This window comes from Indicator indicator, chromosome 17 (assembly GCF_027791375.1).
Source record: "Indicator indicator isolate 239-I01 chromosome 17, UM_Iind_1.1, whole genome shotgun sequence".
Taxonomy (NCBI): Eukaryota; Metazoa; Chordata; class Aves; order Piciformes; family Indicatoridae; genus Indicator; species Indicator indicator.
In genome coordinates this window covers 18,716,822-18,729,102 of record NC_072026.1, presented here as the reverse complement: position 1 = coordinate 18,729,102, position 12,281 = coordinate 18,716,822, and the positions used below count along the sequence as shown (strand labels likewise).

The window sequence follows — 12,281 nt, the reverse complement described above, 5'->3', positions numbered from 1 at the left end:
ACCCCACTGCCAAATACCCCCCTCAGTGCAGCACCCCAACCCCACCCCAGAGTACCTCATCCCCTGGCACACGACCCCCAGCCACCCCATCACACTGGGTACTGCATTATCTCATCCCCCTGGGGTACCCCACCTCTCTGGTCACCCCATCCCCAATCACCCCAGAGCAGCTCCAGGACAGCCAACCCCCTACCCCGGGCTGCAGCTGGGGCTCCGATGTCCCCAGCATGGTGATGCCAGAGACCCACACTGGCTTCCTCCTCTCCGTTGTGAGTCTGACACCTTGTGCCTGCCTGGCAAACAGCTATGTCCCTGACAGGTGATGTTCCTCTATCCTGGGACTTGGCAGGATGGAGGCCAGGGATGTGCCCATCTCCGTCCCTGCTCTGGCCACGGAGCCACAGTTTGCCCAGCGCCTCAGGTGAGCCTGCAAGAGGGGATGGTCTCTTCTCAGTGGGATGGCTGCAGGGCTGGGGGGACCTGACCATGCCTTGGCCTTGCAGGGAGCATTTGGAAGGGAAGCAGCTCCTGGATAGGCGCTACCAGCTACAGAAGGTGCAGGGGGGACATGTGGCCCTGCCTGTTCTGGAGGAGAAGCTCTCCCAGCTATGGCTGCCCCAAGAGATGCCCTGTGCCCTGGTCCAGATCCAGGTTGGGAGAGACCCCTTACCCTGAGCCCTGCTGTGGGGCAGCGGGGTCTCACCCCCATGTGCTGCCTCCCTCCCACAGGACCCTGTCCCTTCCAGGGCAGTTCGCCGGCAGACGCCTGCCCAGAAGCTGCGGGAGGACCTGCGGCAGCTGCTGGGTGAGAGCTGGTCAGAGGAGCTGGAGCGTGATGTGCCCCATGCCTGGCAGCGGCATGGGGACCTGGTCCTGCTGAGCGAGGACAGCTTCAGGGCTGCACACTGGGAGAACCTGGGTAAGAGGGAGCAGGGTCTGCCTGCCCAGATCCTGCCCACAGAGCTGCTCTGGCCTTTCCCAAAGCTCCTGGGATGGGTGTGCTGCAGGTCCAGCGCTATGGGAGACAGTTGCCTCGGCTTTGGGTGCCCAGCGGCTGGCCAAGCGAGGACGAGTGTTGCCAGATGGGATGCGGTCCCCCAGTGTCACCCTGCTGCTGGGCCAGGACGGCTGGGTGGAGCACGTGGACAATGGGATCAGGTAGGCAGGAGCCATGGTGCAGGATGCAGCCGGTGCAGGCAAGCAGCTGCCCTCACCCAGCTGGCGATGTTTCCCAGGTACACATTCGACGTGACCAAGTGCATGTTCTCAGCGGGCAACATCACAGAGAAGCTGAGGGTGGCCTCGCTGCCCTGCTCCGGGGAGGTCCTGGTAGATCTCTACGCAGGTAACAGGGATGGTGGAGGGGGTTGGCAGGGCAGGATTGAAGAGGCAGGCAGGCAGGGAGCAGCGATTTAGTACCAGTGGCATCCAGGTGGATGTGAAACATCATTTCCAGCCTGGACTAGAAAAATACCTAGGCTTAGAGCTCCTGCCCCATCTGTGAACCCTCAGCTAACCTGGCACTGCTGTCTCTCCTGTGTCTCAGTTGCCTTTGGACACTCAAGATGACCTTATACTCAGGCTCTGCAGAGCACTTCCCTGTAGCTGGTCTGGTCATGGGAACCCTTTGGATCTAGGGCAAAGATTTGCCCTTGATACTGTATTTGAAAAGCTCCTGGAGAGGTCCTGAGCCTGTACTGATGTGCTTTCATGACAAGTGGGTGCTGACTGAAGCTTCCTGTGCTGTCAGATGACTGGGAAGATCACATCAAGCATTTGCATGTCAAGAGAGCTGCTGGTTTGTGCTTAGGCAAGTTTGTGCCACACAGAAAGGATGTGGCAGTCAGAAAATTGCTCTAGATCCATTAAAATAAATGGTAGTCTGGGCCTTTCTGCACAGAGTGGAAGCAGGTTTTGAGCTCAAGGCACAGCTCAAGCTAATGGCCAAGGACTGACAGCAAAATAAGCTCCTCTGTAAGCGTTTGTCAAGACAGATTCTGCTTTTGCAGAGGAAGTTGGGACGAATTTCCATTTTCTCAGCATCTGGGCTTGTTCCAACCTGGAGCAAAGCAGATTAAGAGAGCCAGAGTGGCAGTCTGCATCCTGCCCTGCTTTGGGCTAGAAGCATGGATCCCTAGTGGTGCCCAAACCCTGTCCTCAGCCACTGCCACCTCCTGTCCCTAGGCATCGGTTATTTCACACTGCCGTACCTGGTTCACGCAGGGGCTGCCTTTGCCCATGCCTGTGAGTGGAATGGCCACGCTGTGGAGGCCCTGCGGAGGAACTTGGCTCTGAACGGTGTGCAGGACCGCTGCCATGTCCACCACGGGGACAGCCGGCAGGTGAGCAGTGCCACCCAGCCACAGACCCCTTGTCCCCACATGGCATCCCATCCCCCTCACCTTCCCTCTCTTTTCAGTTGGAGCTGCAGGACGTAGCAGACCGAGTGAACCTAGGGCTGATTCCCAGCTCGGAGGAAGGCTGGCCAGTGGCCTGCCGTGTCCTGAAGAGCACGGGTGGGGTTCTCCACATCCACCACAATGTGGAGAGTGTCCCTGTGCCAGCCCCATCACAGACACCAGTCCTGCAGGTTGAGCAGGGGTCTCCAGAGGCAGCCAACACTGACAGAGAGGCACAAGGCTTAACAGAGGACAGCGGGAAGGAGACACTGGGAGCCAGGATCAGACCTGAGTGGCAGAGATGGGCTGAAGCCACAGCAGCACGGATCCAGGAGCTGTTGGTAGAGCTGCATGGGCAGTTGTGGTGCACTAGCATTCTGCACATCGAGCCAGTGAAGTCCTATGCGCCCCACGTGCATCACCTGGTGCTGGACCTCGAGTGCCGTCCAGTGCCGTCCACCTAACTGGCCACAGGTCCAAGCATGGCTCCAGGTATCAGAGCATCAGTGGCCAGGAGATGCTATTGTTGCCTGCTGCCAGCCTGGATGCACTTTTGTTCCCAGGTGGCAGCAGTGCCCAGCAGTTGGAGATCCCTCCAGGAGCCATATCCTGGCTGAGGATGGAGAGAACTGTAGCTGAGAGCATCCTGAGTCCTGACCTCAGCACTGTCTGTCACTGCCCGGATCCTGAGCACATGTTAACATTTTTCAGCCCCATTTTCACACAGGGGAGAGTCACAGAGCTGAATAAACCTCGGATTCCTGCCAGGCTCCCTTTCAGCCAGTCAGGGACAGGCTTTGTGCTTTTTTATTGTACTGGAAACATACATTCAACTCTGTTTCTTCTCCAATTAAAATACAAAAACTGGTGCAAATGTGTGAGTCTGGCCTGAGGATGCTGGGTCCCAGGGCAGTGCGTAAAGGGGCTCGGGAAGCAAAGTCTTTGCCTGTGTCTCCACCTTCAGTTCTGCCTGCGAGCCCAAATGTCCCTCTCCTGAGCAGCATGTGTGTACCCCTGTTGCAGAAAAACCCCTGCCCAGGAGGGAGCTGCTAATTGGCTCTTTGGTGCCTCCAAATCCTCATGCGTTGTCCCTGTGCAGGTATCTAGCCTCCTCCCCTGGGAATCTCTGGCTCTGCCCTGTCCTGGGGTGATATCTGGGGTGCAGCCGAAAGTATGGGCAGAGCTGCACCCTCATGTTTGCTTTGGAGCTGCTCCAAGCTGGCTTCCCATGTAGCCCTGCTATTCTGCATGGCAAGAAGTTGCCTCCTCACAGCTGTGAGCCCCACGCCTTATCCTGCTGCGTCTGTTCCCGGTTTCCCTGCTGCCTGAGCCGCTGTGGGCTGCTCCGCCGGGGCCGTATCTCTCCGGTGAAGGACAAGGGCAGCGGCTGGAACCTTGCAGTGGGGCCGTCCTCTGCTGAGGCCGTGCTGCTCGGCGCCTGGTCCCTCACTTGCTGCCGAGCGGGGCTGCAGCCTTTGTGCCGGCGTCTGTGTGCTCTTTGGGAGGAGCTTCCTTCCCAGGTAGGGCTGTGGGGAGAGGGGGAAGAGCAGCCGGCAGGACTGAGGGACTGTCCCCCGACAGATCGGAAGCTCCGGGCAGAGCTGTTCCCGGGGAAGGAGCCGCTGTCCGGTGCAGCGCGGGGGCCGGACGGACAGGGAACCGCCTCCCGTCCCGTCGGTGCCCCTGGTGCGCCGGCTACCGGCCCTTTAAGGAGGCGGTACCGGCCCGTCCTATCCCGTCCCCCGCCCCCACCCTGTTGCTGCCGGGAGGCGCCGGCCGGACCGCGGCGGGTACCGGGTGAACCAGGGGCCGTCCAAGGTGAGTCCATCTGTCGGCGGCGGGGGACGGAGGTGTTTCGGGGGCTGCTGGGCTGGTGCGGGGCTGCCGGCGTGTCCTTGCTCCGGTCGCCACGGACACCACCACAGCAGAAAGGAGTTAGGGGACCGGCCCCACCACGACTTCGAGGCGCGGTGCGGCTGCGGGGGGAGAACCCTCCCGCCGGGTTAGGCAGTGGCCGCTTCCAGCCGCCATCCGTTCCCGGTCTTGCCGGTGCCCGGTCGTAAGCGAGGGGGTGTCAGGGCGGCGGGCGGGCTGCAGACCGCCGAGGCGGTGCTCCGGGAGCGCGGCTCGTCCCGGCTCCGTCGGAGCTGGGGCTGTCACGGCCGCACGCTGTCCGGCTGTCTGCGCTTCCGGGGCGAATCATACTGTCCGGCTCTGCGGGGAATGGGGGGAGACACACACAAGCAACTTTCCGACCCGGGGTGCATTTATGGGGGTAGAAGCCTGGGGCAGCTCCTTCCTTCGCGGGCGCCAGGCGCAGTCCCATGGAGCCGGCTGAGGTAACCGGAGCTGGCAGACGGCCGGCTCCTAGCCTGCGGCAGCGCCGTACCCTGGGCAGGGCCACAGGGGTGGCGGGGCGGGCCGGACCGGCTGCGAGTCGGTGTCTTGGGTGCGGTGATCTGGGCTGGGGGTGGTGGCCAGGCCTGCCCCGGGCTGCGGGTGATGAATGAAAATCTCTCGACGCTGTGTGCCGCCTGACTTTCGCACCACGGGCAGAGAGCCAGGGACGAGACAGGCACGGGGGGCACTTGGCTGAGGGGGGCTGCCGGCCCTGTGTGGCTGTGCTGGTTGTTCCTAGCACGAACACGGCCAGCTTCCTTCTGGTGAGGGTGAGCAATTCTGAGTGGAGCGATGTCGGAGGCCGTGGATCTATCCTTCCTGTCGGACGCGGAGAGGGATTTGATCCTGCATGTCCTGCAGCGTGATGAGGAGCTTCGGAAGGCAGAGGAGAGGAGGATCAGGTGAGGAGGTGGTTGGGCAAGGCAGGGTGCTGCTGGTCTGTCTGCTTCACTCTGGAAGCAGCTGGAGTGATGAGGGTGCAGGCAGTGGCACTAGGGTGGCAGCTGTGACCTGGCAGCTCTGCCCGAGCCCCAAGGTCCCAGTGTGGCTCTGATGGCTCCCAATGCCGGGCTCTGAGCAGGCGCCTGAAGAATGAGCTGCTGGAGATTCGGCGCAAGGGAGCCAAGCGGGGCAGCCAGCGCTACAGCGAGCGGACCTGCGCCCGCTGCCAGCAGAGCCTGGGCCGCATCAGCCCCAAAGCCAACACCTGCCATGGCTGCAACCACTTGGTGTGTCGGGACTGCCGTTCCTACAGCCCCAACAGCTCCTGGTGCTGCAAAGTCTGCACCAAGGAGGCGTGAGTACCCCGGATAAATGGAAGGGATCTTTTGCATGCTCCTCTTGGACCATTCAATTTCCCAGTCACCCCAGCTTCATGCCTCACAGCCAACCTTTCCTAAGCCCAGTTGGACTTCTCCACTTGTCTCTGTTGTCACTTTCCAGGATGGGCACCAATGATTGGGTGATGGAGAAGTGGGTCATGCCCCACTCCTGGGGCTTCCTTTGTGCCCACTCTGCTATTTTTCTCCCCTTATTTGATTCTGATGTCCTTCTGTGCCCCTTCTGCGGCCTGAGTTTCAAGCACTCCAGATTTCCTCCCCCTTGACTTTCCCTGTCCTACAAAACTCATCTTGCTCCTCTGTTTGCTGGGCATATAGCTGTGTCTGTTGTCTGCCCAGTGAACCATCTCTGCTCAGCCACCAACGTGCCCACTGTGCCCTGAGCTCTCCTTGGCTGGTAGCAATCACTAAGGGTGGTGTGGGGATGCAGGGAGCAGTCCTGCACTGCTGCTGACTGCCCCCTGCTGCCCCCCTGCCCTGCAGTGAGTTGAAGAAGACAACAGGCGACTGGTTCTATGACCAGAGAGTCAACCGCTTTGCCAACCGGCTGGGCAGCGACATGGTGCGACTGTCCCTGCGGCACAGGACAGCAGGTAGGGGTGCCACAGAGGTGTCTCCTCCTGCAACCTGGCCCTCTGGGATGCTCTGAGTTTCCTTGGTGCACCTCTGCCCAGCACAGAGGTGGCTGGGAACAGATTCTGCTCCAGGCTTGGATCAGTGGTCCTCCTGATGCCTCTCTCCTTCCAGCCAGTAAAAGAGAGACTGTGGGACAGACCCTCCTTCAGAAAGCCCAGCTCAGTGAGCCCAAAAGCTCCTCTTCAACCCAGCAGCAGAGCCCCGTTGCACCCCGCTCTGGGCCCAGGTGAGGATCCCTGCCATCTCCCCACTCTGATTGCCAGCCTTCACCTGCCAAAGAGCCAAGAGGGACGCTGCTGTCCATTGATGGCGCAGAAGCTCTCTCTCAGACTGGCCTCCTTGCCAAACAGGACATACCTGTGGTTTTGTCTGTCTGCAGTTCACTTCTGGATGCCTCGGAGCCTCGGGATGGCAAAAGCGACACAGAATCCATGGAAAACATGAGCCTGGATGGCTACAGACCTAGTGGTGTGGGGGGCAGGTGAGGGGCTCCCTGGATGGATTGTTAATGGCAAGGCTGACCTGATGGAATGCAAAGATCTTAATTTCCAGTGTGCATTTCTTGGTCTAGTAGGGGAGCAGCTAGATCCTCTGCTGGGTCGAAACCTGTGCCTGGGCAGACAGGTCCTCTGCTCCCCAATCTGGGATGCTCTGGGAAACCTGCACTTGGCCTGGGAGAGATCTTTCTGTGTCCTCCACAGGAGGAACTCCCTGGAGAAAGCTGCCCCTCTAAGAGATGGAAAACAGGTTGCTGCACCAGTAGGACCTGCTGCTTCCAGCATGACCCTCCCTCTCCGCTCCAAAGCCACGTTCTCTGATGGATGGGTGTGTGCTGCTGCTCTGGCAGGCTCAGCCCTGTTCTGGACCATGGGGCTGGGAGTCCCATGGGGTGGCCAGCCTTGCCCTGCTATGAAGGGACCTTTCCTCCCTAGGATGCCTCTGGGGGGAACCGCAGCAGTGCTTTGGTGGACGAGCACGAAACGATATTCAAGAAGAATCCCCGTCGGGTGCTGAGGCCTGCAGGTGAGAGCGGGGTTTGGGTGTTGACAAGGCAGAGAGGGTGTGGGTGCTTCTCCTTGGGCTGTGGTAAGCTTTCAGTGTGGATAGGAGAGACTGGGGCAGTCCCTTGCCTGAGAAAGCAGCAGGGCTCTGCCAGTCCTGCATCAAGCTGCTGCCTCCTGCTTTACCATCTCTCACGCAGAGTATACCAAGTCAGTGATTGACCTGCGGCCAGAGGACTTTGTGGGGGAAGGCAGCTCTTTGGGGGACAGGAGCAAGTCAGTCCCTGGCCTCAACACAGAGTTGGTAAGACTGTCAACATGCTGTGGAGCCTGGCTTGCTGTGCCCTGACGTTCCCCACACTGGTGGCATGATTCTTTCCTTGCAGGAGGAGGAGGAAGAGGACATTGATAACCTAGTGGAGATCCATCGCCAGAGGGTGGCCCGGGGCAGTATGCGCAGCGGTGCCTCCTCGGTGAGTCCCTGTGGCATGGCCATGTCCACTGCAGGAAGAAATGGTGGAGAAGGGCAGTGCCTGACAGGTTGAGTGGTATGGAGGCAAGGTGGGCATCTCCTGGGCTGCATGGGCAAGAGCTTGGGGTTTTGGGGCTTCCTCCCCTTGAAGGGAATTGAAGTGCAGAGACCCAGCTCTCTTCCAGGGAGCCTGCATGTGCTGGAGGGGGCACTCAGCAGCCATCTTCAGCTATGGAGGGGTGCAGAGGAGGCATGGGGAGCTGCCTTGCTGTGAACAAAGAGAGACCATCAGGTGATGCTGCCCCAGCTCAGCCCTGCCATGTCTTCCAGAGCACGCTGGGGAGCATGGTCAGCATTTACAGTGAGGCCGGTGACTTCGGCAACGTTGCAGTCACTGGAGGAATCTCCTTCTCCCTGAGCTACGAGCAGAAGACACAGACCTTGTTCATTCACGTGAAGGAGTGTCGCCAGCTGGCCTATGGGGATGAGGGCAAGAAGCGCTCCAACCCGTGAGAGCCGGGGGGGCAATTGCTGCTGGCACTGCTGGTGGTGCTCAGCTGGGTTGTGGGGTACCCACCACAGATGGGATTTGTAAGTGGTGGATCTTGGTGAGGCAGGAGGTCTGGGGTTGCCCAGGGGACTCAGTGGGCTTGTCATAGGGAACCCTTGGTGAAGTGCTGTGTGCTCTTCCCTTCAGGTACGTCAAGACCTACCTCCTGCCTGACAAATCCCGGCAAGGGAAGCGCAAGACGACCATCAAACGCAACACCATCAACCCCCTGTTCAATGAGCTGCTGAAGGTTAGCAGGGGTAGGCTGGGGTGCAGCCCCCTCCCTGTTGCAGGGTCAGGCAGGCACTTGGCCCTGGTGATGCTGCTGGAGCAAGCTGGGGAGGAACAGGCTCCGAACCCTGAAGCAGGGACTCTGCAGAGGACCCATGTTCAGACACTGTATCCTGAAAGCTTGAGAAGCCTCTTCCCATGCTGGCTTGCTGCTCTGATGTGGCTGTAGTGTCAAGCCCTGGGTGCCTTGAGGGGTGGAGACACAGCTGCAGATGTGTCACAGCCTGTGTTCCTAGCTTCTGTGACATGCCCCAGAGCTGAGGTCTTCTGCTTACCTTGGACATTGCTTTCCATGGAGAAGGCTTCTGAGCCATTGCAGGCAGGTTATAGTGGTGGGACAGAGAGCAGCATGGCTGCAGAGGCAGAGATAAGGCAGTTGTGGGCTCCAGGGCAGAAGCACTTGGCACTGTCCTTCACCATTTTCCCATTGTGACCACAGCTGGGTGGTGAGACAGACTGGCTACTTCCCCAAGCCCAGCAGTGTGTTGCAGAGGCCACGTACTCTTCAGACAGGATGGAAATGGGAGCTGTGGTTTGGTCTCCAGGCTCTCACAGCCTAGTTTGCTGAGGTCTGCACTCTGACCAGCTGAGGTTTGGTGGGCTGGCAGAGCTTCAGTTGTGGTGGGATGGGGTGGGGGGTCTGAGGAACACTTGCCTGGAGAGCACAGGCTTCTGCACCACTGCCCCAGGACTCTGAGTAGGCTTGGAAAGGAGGATGAAGAGTCTCCTGTGTGCATTCATTGCTCCTCAAACCTGGCTCTTTTCCTGCTGGAGCATTGCTCTTTGATGGTATATGCCAAGCCTGTGCCCTGCCTGGCACTGCCTGCTCACTGGTGGTTTTCCTGTCTCTTCCTAGTATGAGATTAACAAGTCCCTCCTGCTTGCGAGGACACTGCAGTTCTCGGTCTGGCACCATGACCGCTTCGGCCGCAACACATTCCTGGGGGAGGTGGAGGTCCCACTGGATGCCTGGAACTTTGAGAGCCAGCTGGAGGAGTTTCTGCCCCTGCACGGCAAGGTGCTGACCCTGCCACCCCAGTCCTGCTGCCTGCAGCCTCCTGTGCCTGGGATAGCCCTCAGTAGGCAGAGGGGTGCAGAGCCCTTGTCCAAGAGCTACCAAAAGGCTTGTGCCAAATCAAATCTTTGGAGAAATGAAGACCCCAAAAGCAGACAGCAGTGCTGTTGTAGTTAAAGAGGGCAGATCTTCTGCCCTGAGCCTAGCTTCCCTCCTCCTCCTCAGTAAGTCTCCTCAGTGGTGCCATGGGAATTGTCTCTCTCTCATCAGTTATTTTCATTCTGCTTGCTTGGTTGGTCCAAGAGCGTGGCTCTTCCCGGCTCCCTGCCCCAGCCCAGAGGAATTGGAGCCAAGTTCAGGGAAACAAATGAGGGAAATTGGCCAGGACATCCTGCTGTGGGTTGTAGAGCCAGGCCATGAGGGCCTTCATGCAGCTTGATGGCAGCAGCAGATGCTGCTGAACTTCAGCCTGTTTCTCTAGACTAACTCACACTGTGGGCTCAGCCCTTGGCATAGCTGGGGCTTGAGCAGCTTGTGGAAACCTCTAAATAGGGTTTCCTAAGGGAGGTGATTGAGCCAAAGTATGATCCTAGAGGGATCCCAGGGTTGTTGATCTGAGTCTGACCTGGTAATGCTGGGGAAGGTCTGCAGGTATTTGTGCTGGCTAAACCACCTGTAGGAAAAACTAAGACCTTTGGCCCAGCGTGGGCAGGTGCTTCATGTGGATCATGCCATCACCATGTCTGCTTTAGCCTCTAGCAGTGTTTGCTAAAGTCTTGTCTCTTTACAGATTGGGGCAGATGCTGCTGGTCTCCACCAGTATAAGGGGGAGCTGGTTGTCTCCATGAAGTACATCCCATCCTCCAAGCACCCTGGAGCAGGGCATGGCAGGAAGGGTGAGTGTTGGAGCTCTGAGATCTCTGTGTAGCCTGTGGGACGTGCTTGTGGTCAGGCAGGATGGATCTGGGTGGGTTTCTTGGTTGGTGCCACTGCAGCACTCTCTGACATCTGCCGTGCTGCTCTGGATCCGGGCAGACCTGACTGTTCTCAGGCTGGTTGAGCACCCCAGTGCTTTCCATCAGGCCCCATGTGAAGCAATTGCCCACTTTTGTCTCAGCCCGGAAGGCCAATAAGGAAGGAGGCAAGAGGAGATACTAACTGGGAATATGTACCTGCCTCTGTGACAAAGGTTGCTCAGCAGGACCTTCCCAGAAGTTTATGATGATGGAAATCAAGGTTGATTAATCCTTGCTGTGGTTTTTTTTTTTTTTTTTTTTTTTCCCAGGCAAAATGGGGGAAGGTGGTGAGCTCCAGGTCTGGATCAAAGAAGCCAAGAATCTCACAGCTGCCAAGTCTGGGGGGACCTCAGACAGCTTTGTTAAGGGGTGAGTGTGGATGGGGAGGGAAATGAAAGTATTGCCCTCTCTGCCTGCGTCCCAGGACAATTTCCAGAGCTGCTGCAGGGACCTAGGGGAGGGAAGGATCTCCTCTGCTAGCTGCCCTGTGCCCTGAAAGTCACTGTCTGCCCAGAGACCGGATGCTCCTGGTAACAAACCCTCTCCTGGGTTTTGGCTGGTTGAGAGGTCATGGTGGGAGGCTGTGTGCGGGGCAGGGTTCCAGTTGCCATCAGATTATCTTTCCAGAAGTCACCAAGCTACTGGGCAGCATGGCTGGGGGTGAGCAGGCTCCAGTCCTTGCCCTCTCCCCCTCCTTAGACCATTTGCAGTCTTCTGAGTGGTTTTTCAGGAGGTAGGGCAAGGACCCAGCCCTTTGCAGACTGTCATGGTCCTTCTTCCTGAGCCATGGCAGGGAAGGTCCTGGGGTACTGAGATGCCCCAGCCCCTGGGGCAGGAGACAGTCCTGTTGCTAACCCAAGAGGCTTCTTCCCCCAGCTACCTCTTACCACACAAGAACAAAGCCTCCAAGAGGAAGACACCTGTGGTGAAGAAGACCCTGAACCCTCATTACAACCACACCTTTGTCTACAATGGCATCAACCCTGAGGACCTGCAGCACATCTGCCTAGAGCTGACTGTCTGGGACCGGGAGCCACTGTCCAGCAATGATTTCCTTGGGGGTGTCCGTCTCGGTGTGGGCAATGGTGAGGAGCCCTGCGGTCTGATCAAACCTTAGGTACAAGCAGCCTTGCCTGGGGCTGCCTCACTGCAGGCAGGTAGCTGCTCTGGCAGTGACTTCTGCCCACATCCATCTTTTCTCCAGGTATGAGCAACGGGCAGGCAGTGGACTGGATGGACTCCACGGGTGAGGAGCTGAACCTATGGCAGAAGATGTGCCAGTACCCAGGCTCATGGGCAGAGGGGACACTGCAGCTCCGCTCCACTATGGCCAGACTGAGGCTGTAGCAGTGGCACTTGGCTGAGGGCTGGCACTGCTACTCAGGAGCCATACCCACTGCATAGCCTGACAGAGCTGCCAGTTCTGGGCTGGTTTTGTTTTTTTATTATACTTTAATAAACATGACCTTCTCTAAACAGGCTTGGGCAGAAAGTCTTCTTGGCCTAGCTTCATTTAAAAGGTTTTTCTTTTGTCTTAGCCTGCACCAACTCTCAGGCTGAACCAGAGTTCTTGTGGACCCTCCCTTCTTTCCCCCAGGCAAAATGCTTTGAAATGTGTTTGGGTAATTTTCTTCTTTCCATTCCTTTTCCTCCTACCCGCTG

The 12,281-nt window shown here is 58.4% G+C and overlaps 2 protein-coding genes across 2 annotated transcripts; both read left to right on the top strand.

Annotated features, from left to right (window-relative positions):
* Window positions 1-350: 350 nt before the first annotated feature.
* TRMT12 (tRNA methyltransferase 12 homolog) lies at window positions 351-2,939 on the top strand. The gene is made up of 7 exons (XM_054388750.1): window positions 351-421; window positions 504-651; window positions 730-919; window positions 1,008-1,158; window positions 1,236-1,345; window positions 2,185-2,342; window positions 2,420-2,939. Exons 1-7 carry the CDS (start codon window positions 351-353, stop codon window positions 2,861-2,863), a joined length of 1,272 nt encoding a protein of 423 aa, XP_054244725.1. The 3' UTR covers window positions 2,864-2,939.
* A 2,151-nt stretch (window positions 2,940-5,090) lies between these two features.
* On the top strand, window positions 5,091-11,966 carry SYTL4 (synaptotagmin like 4). The gene is made up of 16 exons (XM_054388530.1): window positions 5,091-5,200; window positions 5,380-5,595; window positions 6,122-6,231; window positions 6,386-6,500; window positions 6,654-6,755; window positions 6,976-7,099; window positions 7,207-7,297; window positions 7,476-7,579; window positions 7,662-7,748; window positions 8,078-8,256; window positions 8,445-8,547; window positions 9,445-9,606; window positions 10,394-10,499; window positions 10,889-10,988; window positions 11,496-11,704; window positions 11,824-11,966. Exons 1-16 carry the CDS (start codon window positions 5,091-5,093, stop codon window positions 11,964-11,966), a joined length of 2,061 nt encoding a protein of 686 aa, XP_054244505.1.
* Window positions 11,967-12,281: the final 315 nt, after the last annotated feature.

Coding starts and splice junctions, on each gene's coding strand:
- TRMT12 (XM_054388750.1), top strand. CDS start 351: ATGGAGGCCAGGGATGTGCCCATCTCCGTCCCTGCTCTGGCCACGGAG. Junction 652..729: donor GTGCCCTGGTCCAGATCCAG/GTTGGGAGAGAC, acceptor TCCCTCCCACAG/GACCCTGTCCCTTCCAGGGC. Junction 1,159..1,235: donor CACGTGGACAATGGGATCAG/GTAGGCAGGAGC, acceptor GATGTTTCCCAG/GTACACATTCGACGTGACCA.
- SYTL4 (XM_054388530.1), top strand. CDS start 5,091: ATGTCGGAGGCCGTGGATCTATCCTTCCTGTCGGACGCGGAGAGGGAT. Junction 7,298..7,475: donor TCGGGTGCTGAGGCCTGCAG/GTGAGAGCGGGG, acceptor TCTCTCACGCAG/AGTATACCAAGTCAGTGATT. Junction 10,500..10,888: donor AGCAGGGCATGGCAGGAAGG/GTGAGTGTTGGA, acceptor TTTTTTTCCCAG/GCAAAATGGGGGAAGGTGGT.